At 50.4% G+C, this 16,116-nt stretch overlaps 1 protein-coding gene across 1 annotated transcript; it reads left to right on the top strand.

Moving 5' to 3' along the window:
* Positions 1-411: 411 nt before the first annotated feature.
* Positions 412-13,252, top strand: LOC133343914 (stomatin-like protein 2, mitochondrial). The gene is made up of 10 exons (XM_061553920.1): positions 412-512; positions 1,527-1,700; positions 2,526-2,625; positions 3,666-3,724; positions 4,085-4,186; positions 6,457-6,591; positions 8,473-8,617; positions 9,810-9,889; positions 10,045-10,173; positions 11,777-13,252. The coding sequence occupies exons 1-10, from the start codon at positions 477-479 to the stop codon at positions 11,921-11,923; spliced, it is 1,107 nt and encodes a 368-aa protein (XP_061409904.1). The 5' UTR covers positions 412-476; the 3' UTR covers positions 11,924-13,252.
* Positions 13,253-16,116: the final 2,864 nt, after the last annotated feature.

Genomic DNA, 16,116 nt, shown 5'->3' with positions numbered 1-16,116 from the left:
CACAGAGACGGAATGTCGAAATAGTGCTCATGGAACTATGCACTCCCAGAGGGCTGTGTAGCTAAATGTGTATTTTTTGTTACGTCTCGTTTTTTAGCTTGTTATAATTAGAGCAGTTTGCTATACCGAATTCTCATCGACGCTGCGGATCGGGGTTGACCCCCCTAGGTAAGATGGCCGCTCTTCACCCTAGGTAAGATGGCCGCCCTCTACCCTAGGTAAGATGGCCGCCCACTACCCTAGGTAAGATGGCCGCCCACCCCAAGGTAAGATGGCCGCCCACCCCAAGGTAAGATGGCCGCCCTCCACCCTAGGTAAGATGGCCGCCCTCCACCCTAGGTAAGATGGCCGCCCTCCACCTCCACCTGGTGTGACGCGTGTTGCGGCGTGCGCTTTGCTTCCCACCGGCGCCCACGTGACTTCCCGTTGAGTCCCACGTGGTTCCTGTCACAGCGACACGAGCCGTGAAGACGACGATGATGCTGAGGTTACCACGACTGCTGGCGCTGCAGGTGAGGCGACGTGGGGCGGGCGTGGGGCGACGTGAGGCGGCGTGCGCGTCCGAGCGTTCCCGAGTGCTGGACACCGCACTCTTCTCGGTCGGACCCCCCAATCCAGTCCCCGACCCCCGCTCTCGCTCGCCCGGGGCCCGCATGGAGCCGCGCGCGCCTCTGGTGTCGACACCCACGGCGAGCGGGCGCCTCTTGACTACCCCGTGCGCCGCGCCGAGACCAACGGGGGCCGCGTGGGGCCGGGCTCGTGCCGACCGCGCTGCGACATCAAAACGTGTGGGGGAGACGAGAAGCCGGGTCGGCGAAGGGGAGAGAGGACGGGGGAGAGCGGACAGGAAGGGAGCGATGAAGACGGAGAGAGACGTGGAGAGGGTTGAATGGGGGGGGGGGGGAGAATACGAGAGGAGTCGTGAGAAAGGGATGAGGGGAGAGACGGTGTGGGGCTGAGGCGACGAGGGTATTTGGTGGTCGCGATGCAGAGGCGGCTGAGCGGTGCCGGTCCCCCCGGGAGCCGCGGGGTTGCGTGGCGCGGCTGATGCAAGTCGCGGAAATCACCCCTCACGCCGACGGCGCTCCCCTCACAGTCGCACTGCTCGGCACTTCAGAGTTCAAGCAATGTATGCATCACGACTGCCAGCTTTGAATCGTTGCACCAATTCTTCACGACGTGTCAAATGCACTTTAAGAATGGATACAGTATTTGTCTTTACCCCCAATTCTTCTCGATTGCGCAATCGGTGTCATGCTTCCACACGACTCCATCTCCAGTGGAGCTTCGCAACCCTTTTGACATCCTTCACGTGACCTCTGGTCTGCTGCACATGAAGAGGGGGAGGAATCCCTGACCCACCCACTCTGCACATGAGAGTACTTGTCATGATAGGTCGCACGACTCATGAGGCTTGCCCCCTCTGCACTCTCCACGTGTGTTTGTGTGTGTGTTTGTGTGTGTGCGTGTGTTTGTGTGTGTGTTTGTGTGTGTGCGTGTGTTTGTGTGTGTTTGTGTGTGTGCAGCATGCAGTGCGTGGGGCGCTGGCTCCACGGCCGCTGCCGTGTGGCGCAGGCCCCGGGCCGGGCTCCCCGCGGTGGGCCTCGTCGCTGCCCATGAACACGGCCGTGCTGTTCGTGCCCGAGCAGGAGGCGTGGGTCATCGAGCGCATGGGACGCTTCAACCGCATTCTCCGGCCGGTGCGCTGGCGCTCATCGCCCTCTCTGCCCACCCCCCACTCCGCGCGGCTTCTAAGGAACATTCAGTCGAATGTCCCTCGTGTTATAGTTGTTGTGGTTTTATAATGTTATTCCAAATTACTAATTTCCCACTCCCGCCCCCACCACTGCACCATTAAAATGTGTTGCCAGTAACACTCTGACGTAAAAGGAATGATTAGCTATACAAATTATAACTGGGACATCCAGATCGCTGTATGAGGCAGTATTTCAAATTGCAAATCAAGTGGGAATGTATGAATACGTGGTTAAAGTTGCGTGTCATCTGTACTAAAAATTACTCCATTAGAATGTATCCATAACTGGAAACAATCCAGCTATTTGTGGTAGCCCACTCGTTGGTTGAAGTAGTCCAATCGATTTGGTAAATAATGGTAGGTCCTTGCGATGCTATTTGTATTTCAGCATTGTCACAAATGGTAACACTGACTTGAACAGATCCTGTAAATATATAAATGTGTCGTTAAATCCGCCACCACCTGACACAGCCAACTAGTAAGGGTTGTCACGTAAACAGAACATGCCAATTCGTCACTAGTACAGCACGCCGGTGTGTTGGAGAGCCAAACCACAACATTTACAATCTGAGTACGACATTTCGCCGGTAATTACAACTACTAGCTGGCTGTGTCGGGTGGTGGCGGGTTTAATTACACATTTATATATTTACGCGAACTAACCCAAAAAAATATCTTATCGATGATATTGGTCGTGTAAGCCTCTACTACGTGTTAAACTAACATTCTAACCATGTATGTTGCCCTTGGTGGGTCTCCTCTCTTGCAGGGTTTGAATCTTCTGATCCCAATAATCGACAAAATAAAGTACGTGCAGAGCTTGAAAGAAATAGTCATCGACATTCCTGAGCAGTCTGCCATCACCCTAGGTGCGTGTTCACATTTCAGGTGCTGTTTGCGTTGTCTAAGATGTGTTCCAAAAAGAAACTCAGATGAAATGCCCCTCCCCCAGTGGCCCCACTATCAATACAGTACAATTTACAATCAAACTTGCATTTCAAGAAACAAGATTAAGGACATTTAGCAAGGAAAAGTTAGGGACATAATAAATGTGTCCAGACAGACTCTCTGCAAGCGTCGCTGTCAGCTGCAATCTACTGGTTGAATGCTCCTTACACTCGATTTCTTTGAAGCGTGCCCATGTTAGGACAAAGTGGCTTTGAAGCCTGTAATGTGCTCTAAGCCTGCAATGCTACGTTCCGACTCGCTGTCCTTCCTTAATTGGGAGCCTCGTGCATCTGTAGAATGTGTTCGGGTTCAATGCTCACGCCTACACTTTTATTCCTCTCCCATGAAATCAAATTCTCGTTAAAAAATTGTTGAAAAAATTATTGGTCAAATGTATTTTTGGAGGATCATAATGAAAATTATTGAGGCTTGGTGAGGTTTTTCAATTTGCCCTGCCACAATAATGCTGCCTCTGTTTCCTTTTTAAAAAATGAAGACAATTCCGATGTTCTTGAAGAACAAATTTGGAACGTGCTCCTTTTTTAGAATGTTCAGAATTGGCAACTGTTTCCAAGCAAGTATATGCATGTGCACAAGGGAATCAATACACTCTAGAATTGCACGTTTACTTGTGGACACTCGTGGTGACCAATGAATGTTGTGCATGGTAAACTGTAGAGTTACCAAGACAATAGCCTGGAGAGTGAGGCGGTATTTCTCACCTCATGACGATTGCTTGTGTTACGATCGAAACGTCGTGATATTGTTATTTTTATTATTTTTTATTATTTGTTCTATCTCTGTGGCTTTATCGAAAGAACTAAAGAATAGTGAGGTGAGCGTGTGTCTGTGTAGTGCCAGCAGTGAGAGGAAGTCCCTTAGAGTTGTGTGGTCATTTGGAGTCATGCTGCCTGTACTAAAAAGCAAGAATTTAAATGTTCCAAATGTGTATTATTTGCAGATAATGTTACACTACAGCTGGATGGCGTGTTGTACCTCCGCATTATGGACCCGTTCAAGGTAATTCCTTCAGTCGAGATCCAGGGTTTGTGTACGCCACTGTGGGTGTTGATTAGGTCACCCCAAATCATATTTACCAGTTAATTTTTTAAAAGTTGTTTTAAAAAATGTTTACTGGTGGCAGGGCTGTTATTGCCAAATACAACCTGACTGGGATTTGAAATAACAATAATTCGATTTGAGTTGCACGCTCTGCGCTAAGGTATTCCACAATGCGTGACCCACCTTTCCACGCGAAGGTATTCCACAATGCGTGACCCACCTTTCCACGGTGCGATGTGCTTGAATTGATCGCGGCGTTAATGTCCAGAGATGCCGGTTGACGAGCTGCGGCTGTGTGTGGTGCGTGTCACTTGGTAGGCGAGCTACGGCGTCGAGGACCCCGAGTACGCCGTGACTCAGCTGGCGCAGACCACCATGCGCTCCGAGCTGGGCAAGATCGCGCTGGACAGCGTGTTTAAGGTGCTCACACAACATGAGCCCATAGAGACGAGCATCACCCCGACTGCTTGGGCTGTACCTGCACCTGAGTGTCCCCGTAGCTTTAAAAGTGGGCCTGTGGCGTTGACAGTAGACCAAGCTGGACCCAGACGTCCATTCTCACTTCAAAGAGGTTGACTGAAATACCAAACCACGACAAATTTACAAATGTTATTATTTTTATTTTTGCATTGTTATGTGACCTTTCTTTACGTGAAATGGTTATTAAATACATGAGATTATATTCTACAAAGCGTTTTGCCTGCTTCATACCCATGGCTCCCTGACCTCACCTAGATTCATACCCAGTACAAGCGCCCCCTTTGGGTCCGTCACAAGGCCATGGAGCGATGGAGCGAGGCGGGTGGGTGGTCAGCTCTTTGTGGAAGTCATTTGTTCCGTTGAATCGACAAACATTTCTAGTGACATGGAATGGGTCACTACGTAGCATCGCGCGGGTTGCTGGCAGAGAAGGGGATCTGCAGTGGCAGCAGCCCTGTCAGCAGGTCACGTGATCAGCCAGAGAGAGGGATGTAGGGGCAAGGTGATAGAGGGGGCACGTGAGGGAAGCCTGGGAACCCGCTAGTAGGTTCTAGAAAGGGGGCGTGGCCGGGGCGGAGCGAGGCCACGCCGGGAGGATAAAAGGGGAGCCCGAGTGACGTTTCGGGGCTGTTGCCTGGAGTGGGGTCCCCTCGTCGTGCTGCTGGAGTCTTCGTCTGCGTCTTCACCTTCTCGGCGTCGTCAGTCAGGCAGTCTGCCAGCTGTCCAGACTGGGAGCTGTAGTTGCTTCGTGTGGACTGTGAAGGCTGTTCCTAAATAGAGTGCCTCCTACTCCTAGTGTCTCTGAGTGCGTCACTACACATTTGTAAATTGTCATCTCAACTAAAGCTATGCATGCAAATACAATCCATCTCGATTTCATAGAGATGCCTGCAAATACTCGCCTGGAATTCCCCTGCCGGGCTTGAGTGACCTCTTTGGGCTGTCGCATCTGGGACAAGTTAAGGTGGAACAAAAACGCCCTTGGCTTAAATTGTATATAAAATGTGATGTCTTGTATGAAATGAATTAATGGTGTGTATCTGCTTAAAACAACATGCAAGTTTATGTTTGCTTGCAATATTTATAACAAATGGAAAAAAATAGCTGAGTGCTCTTTTAGCACTCATCTGAAAAGGATACCAACATCACTTTTATGGGCCATATAAACTTTTTCTACAACAGTTTTTCCACCTTGGGGTTATGTGGTCTGTGCCCACAGGCTAAGACAGGGGTCGGGAACCAAAACAAGAAGAGCCATTTCTTTCCAATTCGGTACAAAATTCAGTATTTCAAGAGCCGCAATGCATCTGAGTACATACGTACTCATCGTCAAGAAGCAGCCCGTAAAGAGCCGCATGTGGCTCCGGAGCCGTAGGTTGCCGACCGCTGGGCTAAGACGATATTATTGATGCATGTGAGCCGCACCATTTGGAGTGCTTAGTTCCTAGCTTTGTTTAGCCAGGTGAGAAGTCGCGAGGACCGGATGGTCTCATTTGCAACATTGACCTTGGTGACCAAAATGACAAAAGCAATAAAACAAAAGTACAATAATGAAGCGAATATAAATCACAGCAGAGACGACCAATTAGCAGTCGGAGCAAGTACAACAGCGTTGCAGAAGAAACGAAAACGGTGAACAAATATTCACGTCAAAATGAAATCCATTTCTTGGAATGAAGTTTGGCTTGGACAAATTACGTTTAGAGTAGCTTGGACAGACCTCGTCCAGAGGAGTGGCCCCAGCGCTTGTGATGACGACGTATCCAAGAGAGTAATTCCCGGTGTCGTTTGTGCGCCGACGCTTCCCCCGTGCACGTTACGGGTTACTGGCAAGACGAGTCGGCGGCTGCACGTCGTCCAGTGCTCGCTCGTGGCCATGAGAGGGCAGTGCTGCCTTTCATTGCGTTCCACACTTACCCACGTGACCGTTCCCTTGCTTATATTATTAGATTTCAGAAGATACATTTTTTTCCATTTTTTTTTTCCCACAGTCCTGGTGCATGATGAGTTTAGGACAATACTGTATACAATATATATAAAATGTAGTGAAGCTCTTCATAACCATTGTCTTTGTTAATGATGCGTGATTCACAAACCAAGTCTCAATGCCCCACCTCCAGGGACACGGTTGCAGATGAACGTGTTATGAACGTTGACGCGTCAGCGCTTTGCGATGTGGATGACGTCGCGATGCCATGTGTCGTGCACAGGAGAGGGAGTCTCTGAACGCCAACATTGTGGAGGTGATTAATGGGGCGGCCGAGGTATGGGGCATCCGTTGCCTCCGCTACGAGATCAAGGACATGGAGCTGCCAACGCGCGTCAAGGAAGCCATGCAGATGCAGGCATGTTACAGCAAATACGCACGCTCCAGCTTATACACAACTCGCCTTACACACAGTAAGGGCAGTATTGCATTTGTCAACAAGCACATATATTACAATAAGCATGTTTAGGGACACAAACTGTTTTCAAGGTAGGCCCCTGGATGCTGGATTTGAGTTTGCTGGTATATGAGGCAAGCCGAAGAGGCTACCAAAATAAAAATGTGATAAAAAATTAATTTGTAAATCTCCAACCGGGATACTGTTCACTCGCTAATTAAGGGTCACACGGTGGGATATCGCTTAAGGTTATCTATTGTGGGTAATTCAAGATGTGCTTATGAAGACTAGGAAGTGTAAGATGCTCTGGCAATGTGGAATTTCGACCACGCGTTCAGTTTCCTAACGGAGGTGAGCGCTGATTCATCTCTGTTGGGGCAGGAAGACACTTTCACCTTGATGACTTACTCGAGGTCCCATCTTGACTCGCGCACGTGGACACCGCACGTGACATTTTCTGTACGCAATGTCACCCGGACCTCAAGGACAAAGCAGAGAGGCATTTTGACATCGCTTCCATTTGGATGATGCCGCATGCGTTCCTGTGAAAATATGGCACGTTTTACGGATCATAAGTCAGTGGTGGAAAAAAATGAGATCTTGCAATCACTTGACATGAAGGGTCACGGCAAATGGCCCCCATTAGCTCTGGTAATGTTAAGGCTGAATGGCTCTGGGGTATTGTAAGTTATTACGTAGCTGCGTATTAGTGGACAAAGAGTCAGAGGGCAGGGCAGGATACGGTTACCGTGGGCCGCATGACAAGCAGCACTCTGTGGTGAGAATGGTTACGGTTTGACGCAGTTGCTCATAACTATTGTGTTTATGAGTGTCAATTATCAACACACGCGTGGCGTAGAATGGGTTTGTTGTGTGCTTGGGGTCTGTTTTATAACCCTCAATAAATAATACATTTTTATAACCCTAAATTGATCACTAAATAATCCAGTAAAAGGGTCTTCCTGCCCATATGAGAAACTCCCCTTACCTGTGATCCTATTACCCTCAATTCCTATTATCTGCAGGATCGAGAGGGGCTGTGAAACTAAACATTTCTCGCCACTATTCCGATCATATAGTACACAATTTGTCCCATCCTGCATGTTGGAACGGTTGCCTTATTCACAGTGGTACTGGTTTTATTCACCCTGGACAACTTACCTGCATTGAGTTTAACTCTTAACCTTCTGATTGTGAGTCACGTGCTCTAAAAGTCTAATGCAGTGCTCAGGTTACATGAGTGCATGCAGATATCCACTTTACAATGCAATTAAATAATTATGCTGTTGCGAATTATGCAGCTGATGGTGCTACTGGTGATATTGCTGTTGATAATGATACTGCTGCATTCAAACAATAATATGTGGATGTATATTGCATCTAGATGTGACCACATCTCAGGATGCTGTACAGGGAAAGTCTGTATATTTTATAGAGAGAAGCAGGAAGTCAAAGGCAGAGAAGAGAAAAAGGCCACGAGCCTTGACTTGAACACGGGCAGGGGGTCGACAGCTTAGATGGCTGGGGGAATGGGGTTCCAGACTACGGGGGCAGCAGAGAATGAGTGACCTGCCACTGATTCAACGTTGGATAAATTCCTTGGTACTGGGGCAGAGAGTGTGTGGAGGGGAGTAGAGTGAGGAGAGAGGGGAGAACTTGTGTGCTTGGATTGTGAGTCAGAGGAGGCTGCTGTGGTTTTGGACGGCACGTTTTTAAGCGCCGCTCTCAACCCCTCCCATGCGTCGGCGTGCATTTATTGGCTGATGGAATGTCACGGAGCCAGGCCATTAGCACGGTTGGCTACGTACGGTGCGAAAGAAGTTTAACAGACATGCATCGCAGGTGGAGGCCGAGCGACGCAAGCGAGCCGTGGTGCTGGAGTCGGAGGGCGTTCGCGAGTCCGACATCAACGTGGCCGAGGGCAAGAAGCGCTCCCGCATCCTCGCCTCGGAGGCGGAGAAGGCGGAGCAGATCAACCAGGCAGAAGGTCGGCTTGGAGGCCCCAACCCCCCCGCCCACTTCCCTTGGCTTCTTTACAACTATTCTCTCTCGCCATCCCGGACCTGTTTGTGTTCCACACGCTGCCACCCTATGCAATTATAATTCTAAAGTTAATGGCTAGTGTCAAACAACTGATTACATACTGCCTACCAGTGGCATCATTCCTTTGGTGTCAATCAAATGGGAACCACTTAATGAGAAGTCTGCAGTTGTGTTATCGACAACAGAATGGCTCCTGCCATGTGGATGTGGAATTTCCACCACTGGCCTTGGGCAACCAGTACGTGTGAGCATCACGCCATGCTCATCTGAGCGTGGGGGAACTGAATTACCAAGTGTGGCAAGGGTTCACAAAAAGCGTTTGTGTCAGTCATGTACAAGGAGACGGGGGAGTTTTATATTCCGGTCAGCACAGTTGCTCTTAGTGGTATTGAAATGAAAATCACAAGTTGGGCTAAATGGGTGTAGCCCACAGATAAGAAGCCACTGGAGCTATGGACTTTTAAATCTAGATTGAAAACTCATTTCGTTAGAACTGCTTTTTGTGTTTAGTTTATTTTGTCCTTCCCCCAAACCTCTGATTAGCACGGTTGGCTCCGTACAGCGCGAAAGACGTTCAACATACATACGCACAGATAGCTCTCGCCTGTGAAAAGCAAGCAGAAGTGGCAGCACTGCAGGCTTTACGGTGCTTGTAATGAAAGCGTCAGCTCTACGATGCCGGCACCTCTGCGGGCTCGCGTGAAGCCCATTGAGGCGAGTTGTCAGCGGCGCTGTGAAAATGTAATCATGATATCGAACAGCTTGAACGCTTCTCACCTTGTGCATTGTCGAAATTTTATTTTGGTCTGTGCTTGTGTGCCGCATGCTCGGAGAGAGGATGTGCATTAATTATGGAGCTTTATTAGTACCCTGAATACCAAGCAATCCTTTTTTATCCAGCTTTGGCTGGACAAACAGATTGTGCCAATTCATAGGGAGATAAGGATTAAGCAAGATTTATATTTATAATACTGTGAAAGTCAAAGCATTTAAAAATATCTTCCACTTTTTCTCTTCTATGGTGGCCGTTCGCCAAGAGAAGACACGCGTAGTGACGTGTGCTTACATTGATGTCAACCGGCAGCTCTCCGCGTGGAGCTGAATGTTGTATGTGTGGGTGGATGATCGTGTCGCAGGCCAAGCGTCCGCAATGGTGAAGAAAGCCATCGCAAAGGCGGAGGCCATCACGCGGCTGGCCGAGGCCCTCACGGAGCAGGTACCTCACCAACGCCGTCGCTCGCGATTCGTGTTACACTGGGGGGCGCACGGGCGGGCGGGCGGAGGGGGCCGCACGGTGACGACCGCGACGCGCGTCGTGCTGCCGGCGCCGCCGTCGCTCGCTCACTCAGCCCCTCCCTCTCTCTCCCGCAGAACGGCAACATGGCTGCGTCGCTGAGCGTGGCGGAGCAGTACGTGGCGGCGTTCTCCAACCTGGCCAAGGACAGCAACACCATCATGCTGCCAGCCAACACGGGGGACGTCAGCAGCATGGTGGCGCAGGTAGCCGCGCCGGGCTGGCGCTCGGGCTGCGTGCTGGCACGCGCGTCTGCCGTGCGGCGTGCATCGTCGTGTCTCACACTCCACCTTCGTTCATTGCAAGATCCTGCATGCGAAACACGTGGGGTCCGATTCGTATGCCTACAGAGAGGCAGCCAAATTGCTGATTTATAAACGTAAGATGTAGGTCCTCACGGCCAACATTCATAGCGGCTGTGTTGGGTTTGGCCAAGTATTGGTCTGCATAAATGTGTCGTTAAGGCCCTCCAACACCCAACAAACTGTTCACAGGTACAATCATGTAATTGTGCATACATAGTTTACTTAAAATAAAATAATGTTCGATAATCACAGTAATTAGCAAGAGGCAAATTAAATAAACCAAATCGTCGAAGCCTGCAGATATGCAGGGGACTTTAATTCTCACATTTGTGGAGTGAGAGCTTTATATCTGCCCTACGTCAAAGGGGGCTTCTGCCTTTTGCTTGGCAAGCTGTGCACACAAAGCACGTGGCCCGTCCCATCCGCGGCTCTCTCCGCCCGGCCTTTCTCATTGTAATCAGGGCAGCAGCGGAGCAGGAGGAGCGGCCCCCTCCCCTGCTGCCCTGGACATCGGCACAATGTGTTTGTGGCCGAGGTCACGGGGCCTCTGGGGGCACAGAGGCCGTGCAGCTGAATGGGAGGTGCGGTGGGGCCGCAGCCCCGCAGCCGCACTGCCCGTGCCAGCAGCAGCAGCAGCGGCAGCAGTGGGAGCGCGCACACCCATTCTGTCTCTCGCAGAATGGCATTCCAGGTCTCTGCTTAGCTTTTGTTTTATTTAGGGTGGTGGGGGGGAAGGCCATTTGTTACAATATTTAGAAACAGGTTTAGTGGTCGAAACTAATTCTGGAAACATTGTCCGTGTGTGAAAGCGTTTTCGTGCCAGTGTTTGTGACCTGTGTTTGTGACGGTTGACCTGCGCAGCGGGTCCCTCCCTGTGCGGTCAGCAAAATGAGTTCGACTTTTTGAAAGTAAAAAAAAGGCATATCGTAGAGGGACTGGCCACCACCAGGAGAACAGGGAATTTCCATCACCGGATCAGATGAGTATGACCCTATTGCTCATTTAATTTCAGGTAATGTATTAAAATCATCCAGGAATAAAACTTGACTGATAAGTCGCTACCAGTTTATGAAACTCAGTCAAAAAAATATTATTATGCTAGGGGCATAACAATTTATGGACTTGTCGATTAAACATTGCTCCGTTTGGTACCATTAGATGCATTTTCCAGACCTCGTCGTAGAGTGTTCTTTCTTTTTAACAATCATCAAAGTCTACAAGATTGGAGAGTCGGTCATGCACGTCATGTTATCAATAGTGCAGTTTTATATGACTCAATCTTTGCAGGTATTCAATCTGCATGTACTTTGTGGCATCATACAGCTGCAATTTGTGAAAGGGTTTTCATAATAGGCGGTGAACTAAACGCATCGTCTCGTTCAGTTGAACCGGGTGCCTCGCGTGCTGCGGGGCGGAGGGGGGAGTGGGGGCGCGCCTCCCGAGTCTCGGGCGGTGGCAGATTTTCCCAGCGTCGCGTGACGAGCGATGTCCGTGCGGCGTGCAGGCGATGGGGATCTATCAGAGCCTGGGCTCTTCCAGCCTGGTCCAGACAAACCCCAGGAAGCAGAAGAGCGAGCGCCGACCGGACGTGTCGGATTCCTTCTCTGGTGGCAGCAGCGGCAGCGGTGGCGGCGGCAGCAGCAGCAGCTAGAGCCTGCCGGAAGGCAGCATCCACATCCACCTTCCTCCGCTCGGCGCGTGCGAACGCCCCTCCACCCTGCGCCTCCACGCACCCGACTGGCGCTCCACCTCCGCACACTGGGACCGACTCATCGTGATGCTGAAGCGGCGCAGGCTTCGTGCGTGTCGCCCGACCCGTACTGTTTGTGGCAGCACTCCAATCCTGTTCTGAGAGGCGTCATTTAGAGCAACGAGAGACATCTGTGCAACCACCATGCAGCACTGGGCGTGCTGCCACTGCTTCCTTCACAATGAGAACATCACCCTTCCGGCTCGCTGTGGGCCCTGTCGAACATGATAATAGCCGAATAGATTCATTTAAAAAAATGTAATTCCCTTGAAGAGCAATTGTTTCAATATTTCTAACTAAATAAAGCTACGTTCTTGCTTAATCTGCATTTGTGTTTAAGAGTCCTTAACAGTGCGGTACGGACCAATTCAGCCCTGAAACCAATTCAGCCCTTGAAAGTGCCTTTCCCAGTGGTAGCTTGCGTGTCCTGTCCTCTACAAGCAATCGTAGGCTCTTAATTTCAAATGGTTTCCATACAGACATAAAGGATCGGTGTATTCTGATACTAATCAAGTCATTGTCATTGCTGTTCACATGTTAACGCTGCATTGAACTTCTTTTGACTTGTTTCCACGACCAGTCTTAAGTGGGCCAAGACTGATGTCAGCTGTGAGCTGTGAGCTGTGCTCGAGCGGTACTTAGTCCTGTGCGTTTCCATGGCATCACAAGCGTGTTGGGAAAATAGGACGTGGGATGGGTCACACGCACCTGGGCTGACTTCGTAAATAAATGGACGTGATTTAGCGCCTCCGATTAGCACGGTTGGCTTCGTACGGTGCGACAAAGGTTCAACATAATTTTTTCGTCTGGCACAGACACTAAAGCATGTAAACACAACACAGAATAATTATAGATTTATAAGTGAAACATCACAGTCTACACGTGTCTATCGCCCTTAGATTTAGTATCAATGTTTTTACACATTTCTGACCACTGTTCTACCCAGACATCTCCCGGTGAGAGTTGTGCGCTATGGGGGGGCACAGTGGTGCATGGCTGTTGGGATGTCGCCAGTTAGAGAGCCGAGTTGTACTCTAGAATGGCTCTGCACCGCGTCGAAATGAAAGTGTTGGAGGGACCCGGTGTGGTGACGTCGATTATTTTGTTAACTCTTCCAATGTGTTTTGTTCTCTCCGATTTTATGTTTCCAGTTGTTTTCGTATTTGTATTGGCCTTGCAAAACGTAAGGTTTATGCGTATGTTGGTGCAGTAAACTGTGTTACGGACGAATGACTTTTGCATTCATGTATCTGCATTGAAGAACACGAATGACAGACTGCACGAGGCAGTGCCAGTACATCTCGCTACATAAGAAGACCAAAGTGATACCACCCTATCTTGCAGATGCACGCATTGATACAATTCTGCAGTGTAATGCACATTTAAAAAAATATCCAAAAGAAAGATAAAACACAAATATCACCGGACTCTGTAAATAAGATCTCTGGGCAGATGGCGCTGGGGCAGAATGCTCGACACGAGCCTCGGGGTCGACTTGAGCCATCGGCATCCCTCTGAAGTGTGTGGGTTGAGTCGCTGTGGTATAAGTGGGTGGGTTGAGTCTCTGTGGTATAAGTGGGTGGGATGAGTCGCTGTGGTATAAGTGGGTGGTGTGAGTCGCTGTGGTATAAGTGGGTGGGGTGAGTCGCTGTGGTATAAGTGGGTGGGGTGAGTCTCTGTGGTATAAGTGGGTGGGATGAGTCGCTGTGGTATAAGTGGGTGGGGTGAGTCTCTGTGGTATAAGTGGGTGGGATGAGTCGCTGTGGTATAAGTGTGTGGGGTGAGTCGCTGTGGTATAAGTGGGTGGGATGCGTCGCTGTGGTATAAGTGGGTGGGGTGAGTCTCTGTGGTATAAGTGTGTGGGGTGAGTCGCTGTGGTATAAGTGGGTGGGATGAGTCGCTGTGGTATAAGTGGGTGGGATGCGTCGCTGTGGTATAAGTGGGTGGGGTGAGTCGCTGTGGTATAAGTGGGTGGGTTGAGTCGCTGTGGTATAAGTGGGTGGGGTGAGTCGCTGTGGTATAAGTGGGTGGGTTGAGTCCCTGTGGTATAAGTGGGTGGGTTGAGTCCCTGTGGTATAAGTGGGTGGGTTGAGTCCCTGTGGTATAAGTGGGTGGGGTGAGTCTCTGTGGTATAAGTGGGTGGGATGAGTCGCTGTGGTATAAGTGGGTGGGATGAGTCGCTGTGGTATAAGTGGGTGGGGTGAGTCGCTGTGGTATAAGTGGGTGGGGTGAGTCCCTGTGGTATAAGTGGGTGGGTTGAGTCCCTGTGGTATAAGTGGGTGGGATGAGTCGCTGTGGTATAAGTGGGTGGGGTGAGTCGCTGTGGTATAAGTGGGTGGGATGAGTCTCTGGTATAAGTGGGTGGGATGAGTCGCTGTGGTATAAGTGGGTGGGGTGAGTCGCTGTGGTATAAGTGGGTGGGTTGAGTCCCTGTGGTATAAGTGGGTGGGATGAGTCGCTGTGGTATAAGTGGGTGGGGTGAGTCGCTGTGGTATAAGTGGGTGGGTTGAGTCTGTGGTATAAGTGGGTGGGGTGAGTCTGTGGTATAAGTGGGTGGGGTGAGTCTCTGTGGTATAAGTGGGTGGGTTGAGTCTGTGGTATAAGTGGGTGGGTTGAGTCTGTGGTATAAGTGGGTGGGGTGAGTCTCTGTGGTATAAGTGGGTGGGGTGAGTCTCTGTGGTATAAGTGGGTGGGGTGAGTCTCTGTGGTATAAGTGGGTGGGGTGAGTCTGTGGTATAAGTGGGTGGGGTGAGTCTCTGTGGTATAAGTGGGTGGGGTGAGTCTCTGTGGTATAAGTGGGTGGGATGAGTCTGTGGTATAAGTGGGTGGGGTGAGTCTCTGTGGTATAAGTGGGTGGGTTGAGTCTGTGGTATAAGTGGGGTGGGTTGAGTCTGTGGTATAAGTGGGTGGGGTGAGTCTCTGTGGTATAAGTGGGTGGGTTGAGTCTGTGGTATAAGTGGGTGGGGTGAGTCTGTGGTATAAGTGGGTGGGGTGAGTCTCTGTGGTATAAGTGGGTGGGTTGAGTCTCTGTGGTATAAGTGGGTGAGTCGCTGTGGTATAAGTGGGTGGGATGAGTCGCTGTGGTATAAGTGGGTTGAGTCGCTGTGGTATAAGTGGGTGGGATGAGTCGCTGTGGTATAAGTAGGTGGGGTGAGTCGCTGTGGTATAAGTGGGTGGGATGAGTCGCTGTGGTATAAGTGGGTGGGATGAGTCGCTGTGGTATAAGTGGGTGGGATGAGTCGCTGTGGTATAAGTGGGTTGAGTCGCTGTGGTATAAGTGGGTGGGATGAGTCGCTGTGGTATAAGTGGATGGGATGAGTCGCTGTGGTATAAGTAGGTGGGGTGAGTCGCTGTGGTATAAGTGGGTGGGATGAGTCGCTGTGGTATAAGTGGGTGGGATGAGTCGCTGTGGTATAAGTAGGTGGGGTGAGTCGCTGTGGTATAAGTGTGTGGGGTGAGTCGCTGTGGGACAAGTGGGTGGGGTGAGTCGCTGTGGTATAAGTGGGTGGGGTGAGTCTCTGTGGTATAAGTGGGTGGGGTGAGTCTCTGTGGTATAAGTGGGTGGGGTGAGTCTCTGTGGTATAAGTGGGTAGGGTGAGTCGCTGTGGTATAAGTGGGTGGGATGAGTCTCTGTGGTATAAGTGGGTGGGATGAGTCGCTGTGGGACAAGTGGGTGGGGTGAGTCGCTGTGGTATAAGTGGGTGGGATGAGTCTGTGGTATAAGTGGGTGGGTTGAGTCGCTGTGGTATAAGTGGGTGGGGTGAGTCGCTGTGGTATAAGTGGGTGGGGTGAGTCTCTGTGGTATAAGTGGGTGGGATGAGTCGCTGTGGGACAAGTGGGTGGGGTGAGTCGCTGTGGTATAAGTGGGTGGGATGAGTCTGTGGTATAAGTGGGTGGGTTGAGTCGCTGTGGTATAAGTGGGTGGGATGAGTCGCTGTGGTATATGTGGGTGGGGTGAGTCTCTGGTATAAGTGGGTGGGGTGAGTCTCTGTGGTATAAGTGGGTGGGGTGAGTCGCTGTGGGGAAAGTGCCTTGGTTGGAGGGAGGCATTCCCCAGCACTGACTCATGGCTAACAGTGGTGGTGAGCACTGTA

The sequence above is a fragment of the Lethenteron reissneri genome, chromosome 18 (assembly GCF_015708825.2).
Source record: "Lethenteron reissneri isolate LAM-NWPU_2019-01 chromosome 18, ASM1570882v1, whole genome shotgun sequence".
Lineage (NCBI taxonomy): Eukaryota > Metazoa > Chordata > Hyperoartia > Petromyzontiformes > Petromyzontidae > Lethenteron > Lethenteron reissneri.
This window is presented reverse-complemented; position numbering and strand designations above follow the sequence as displayed.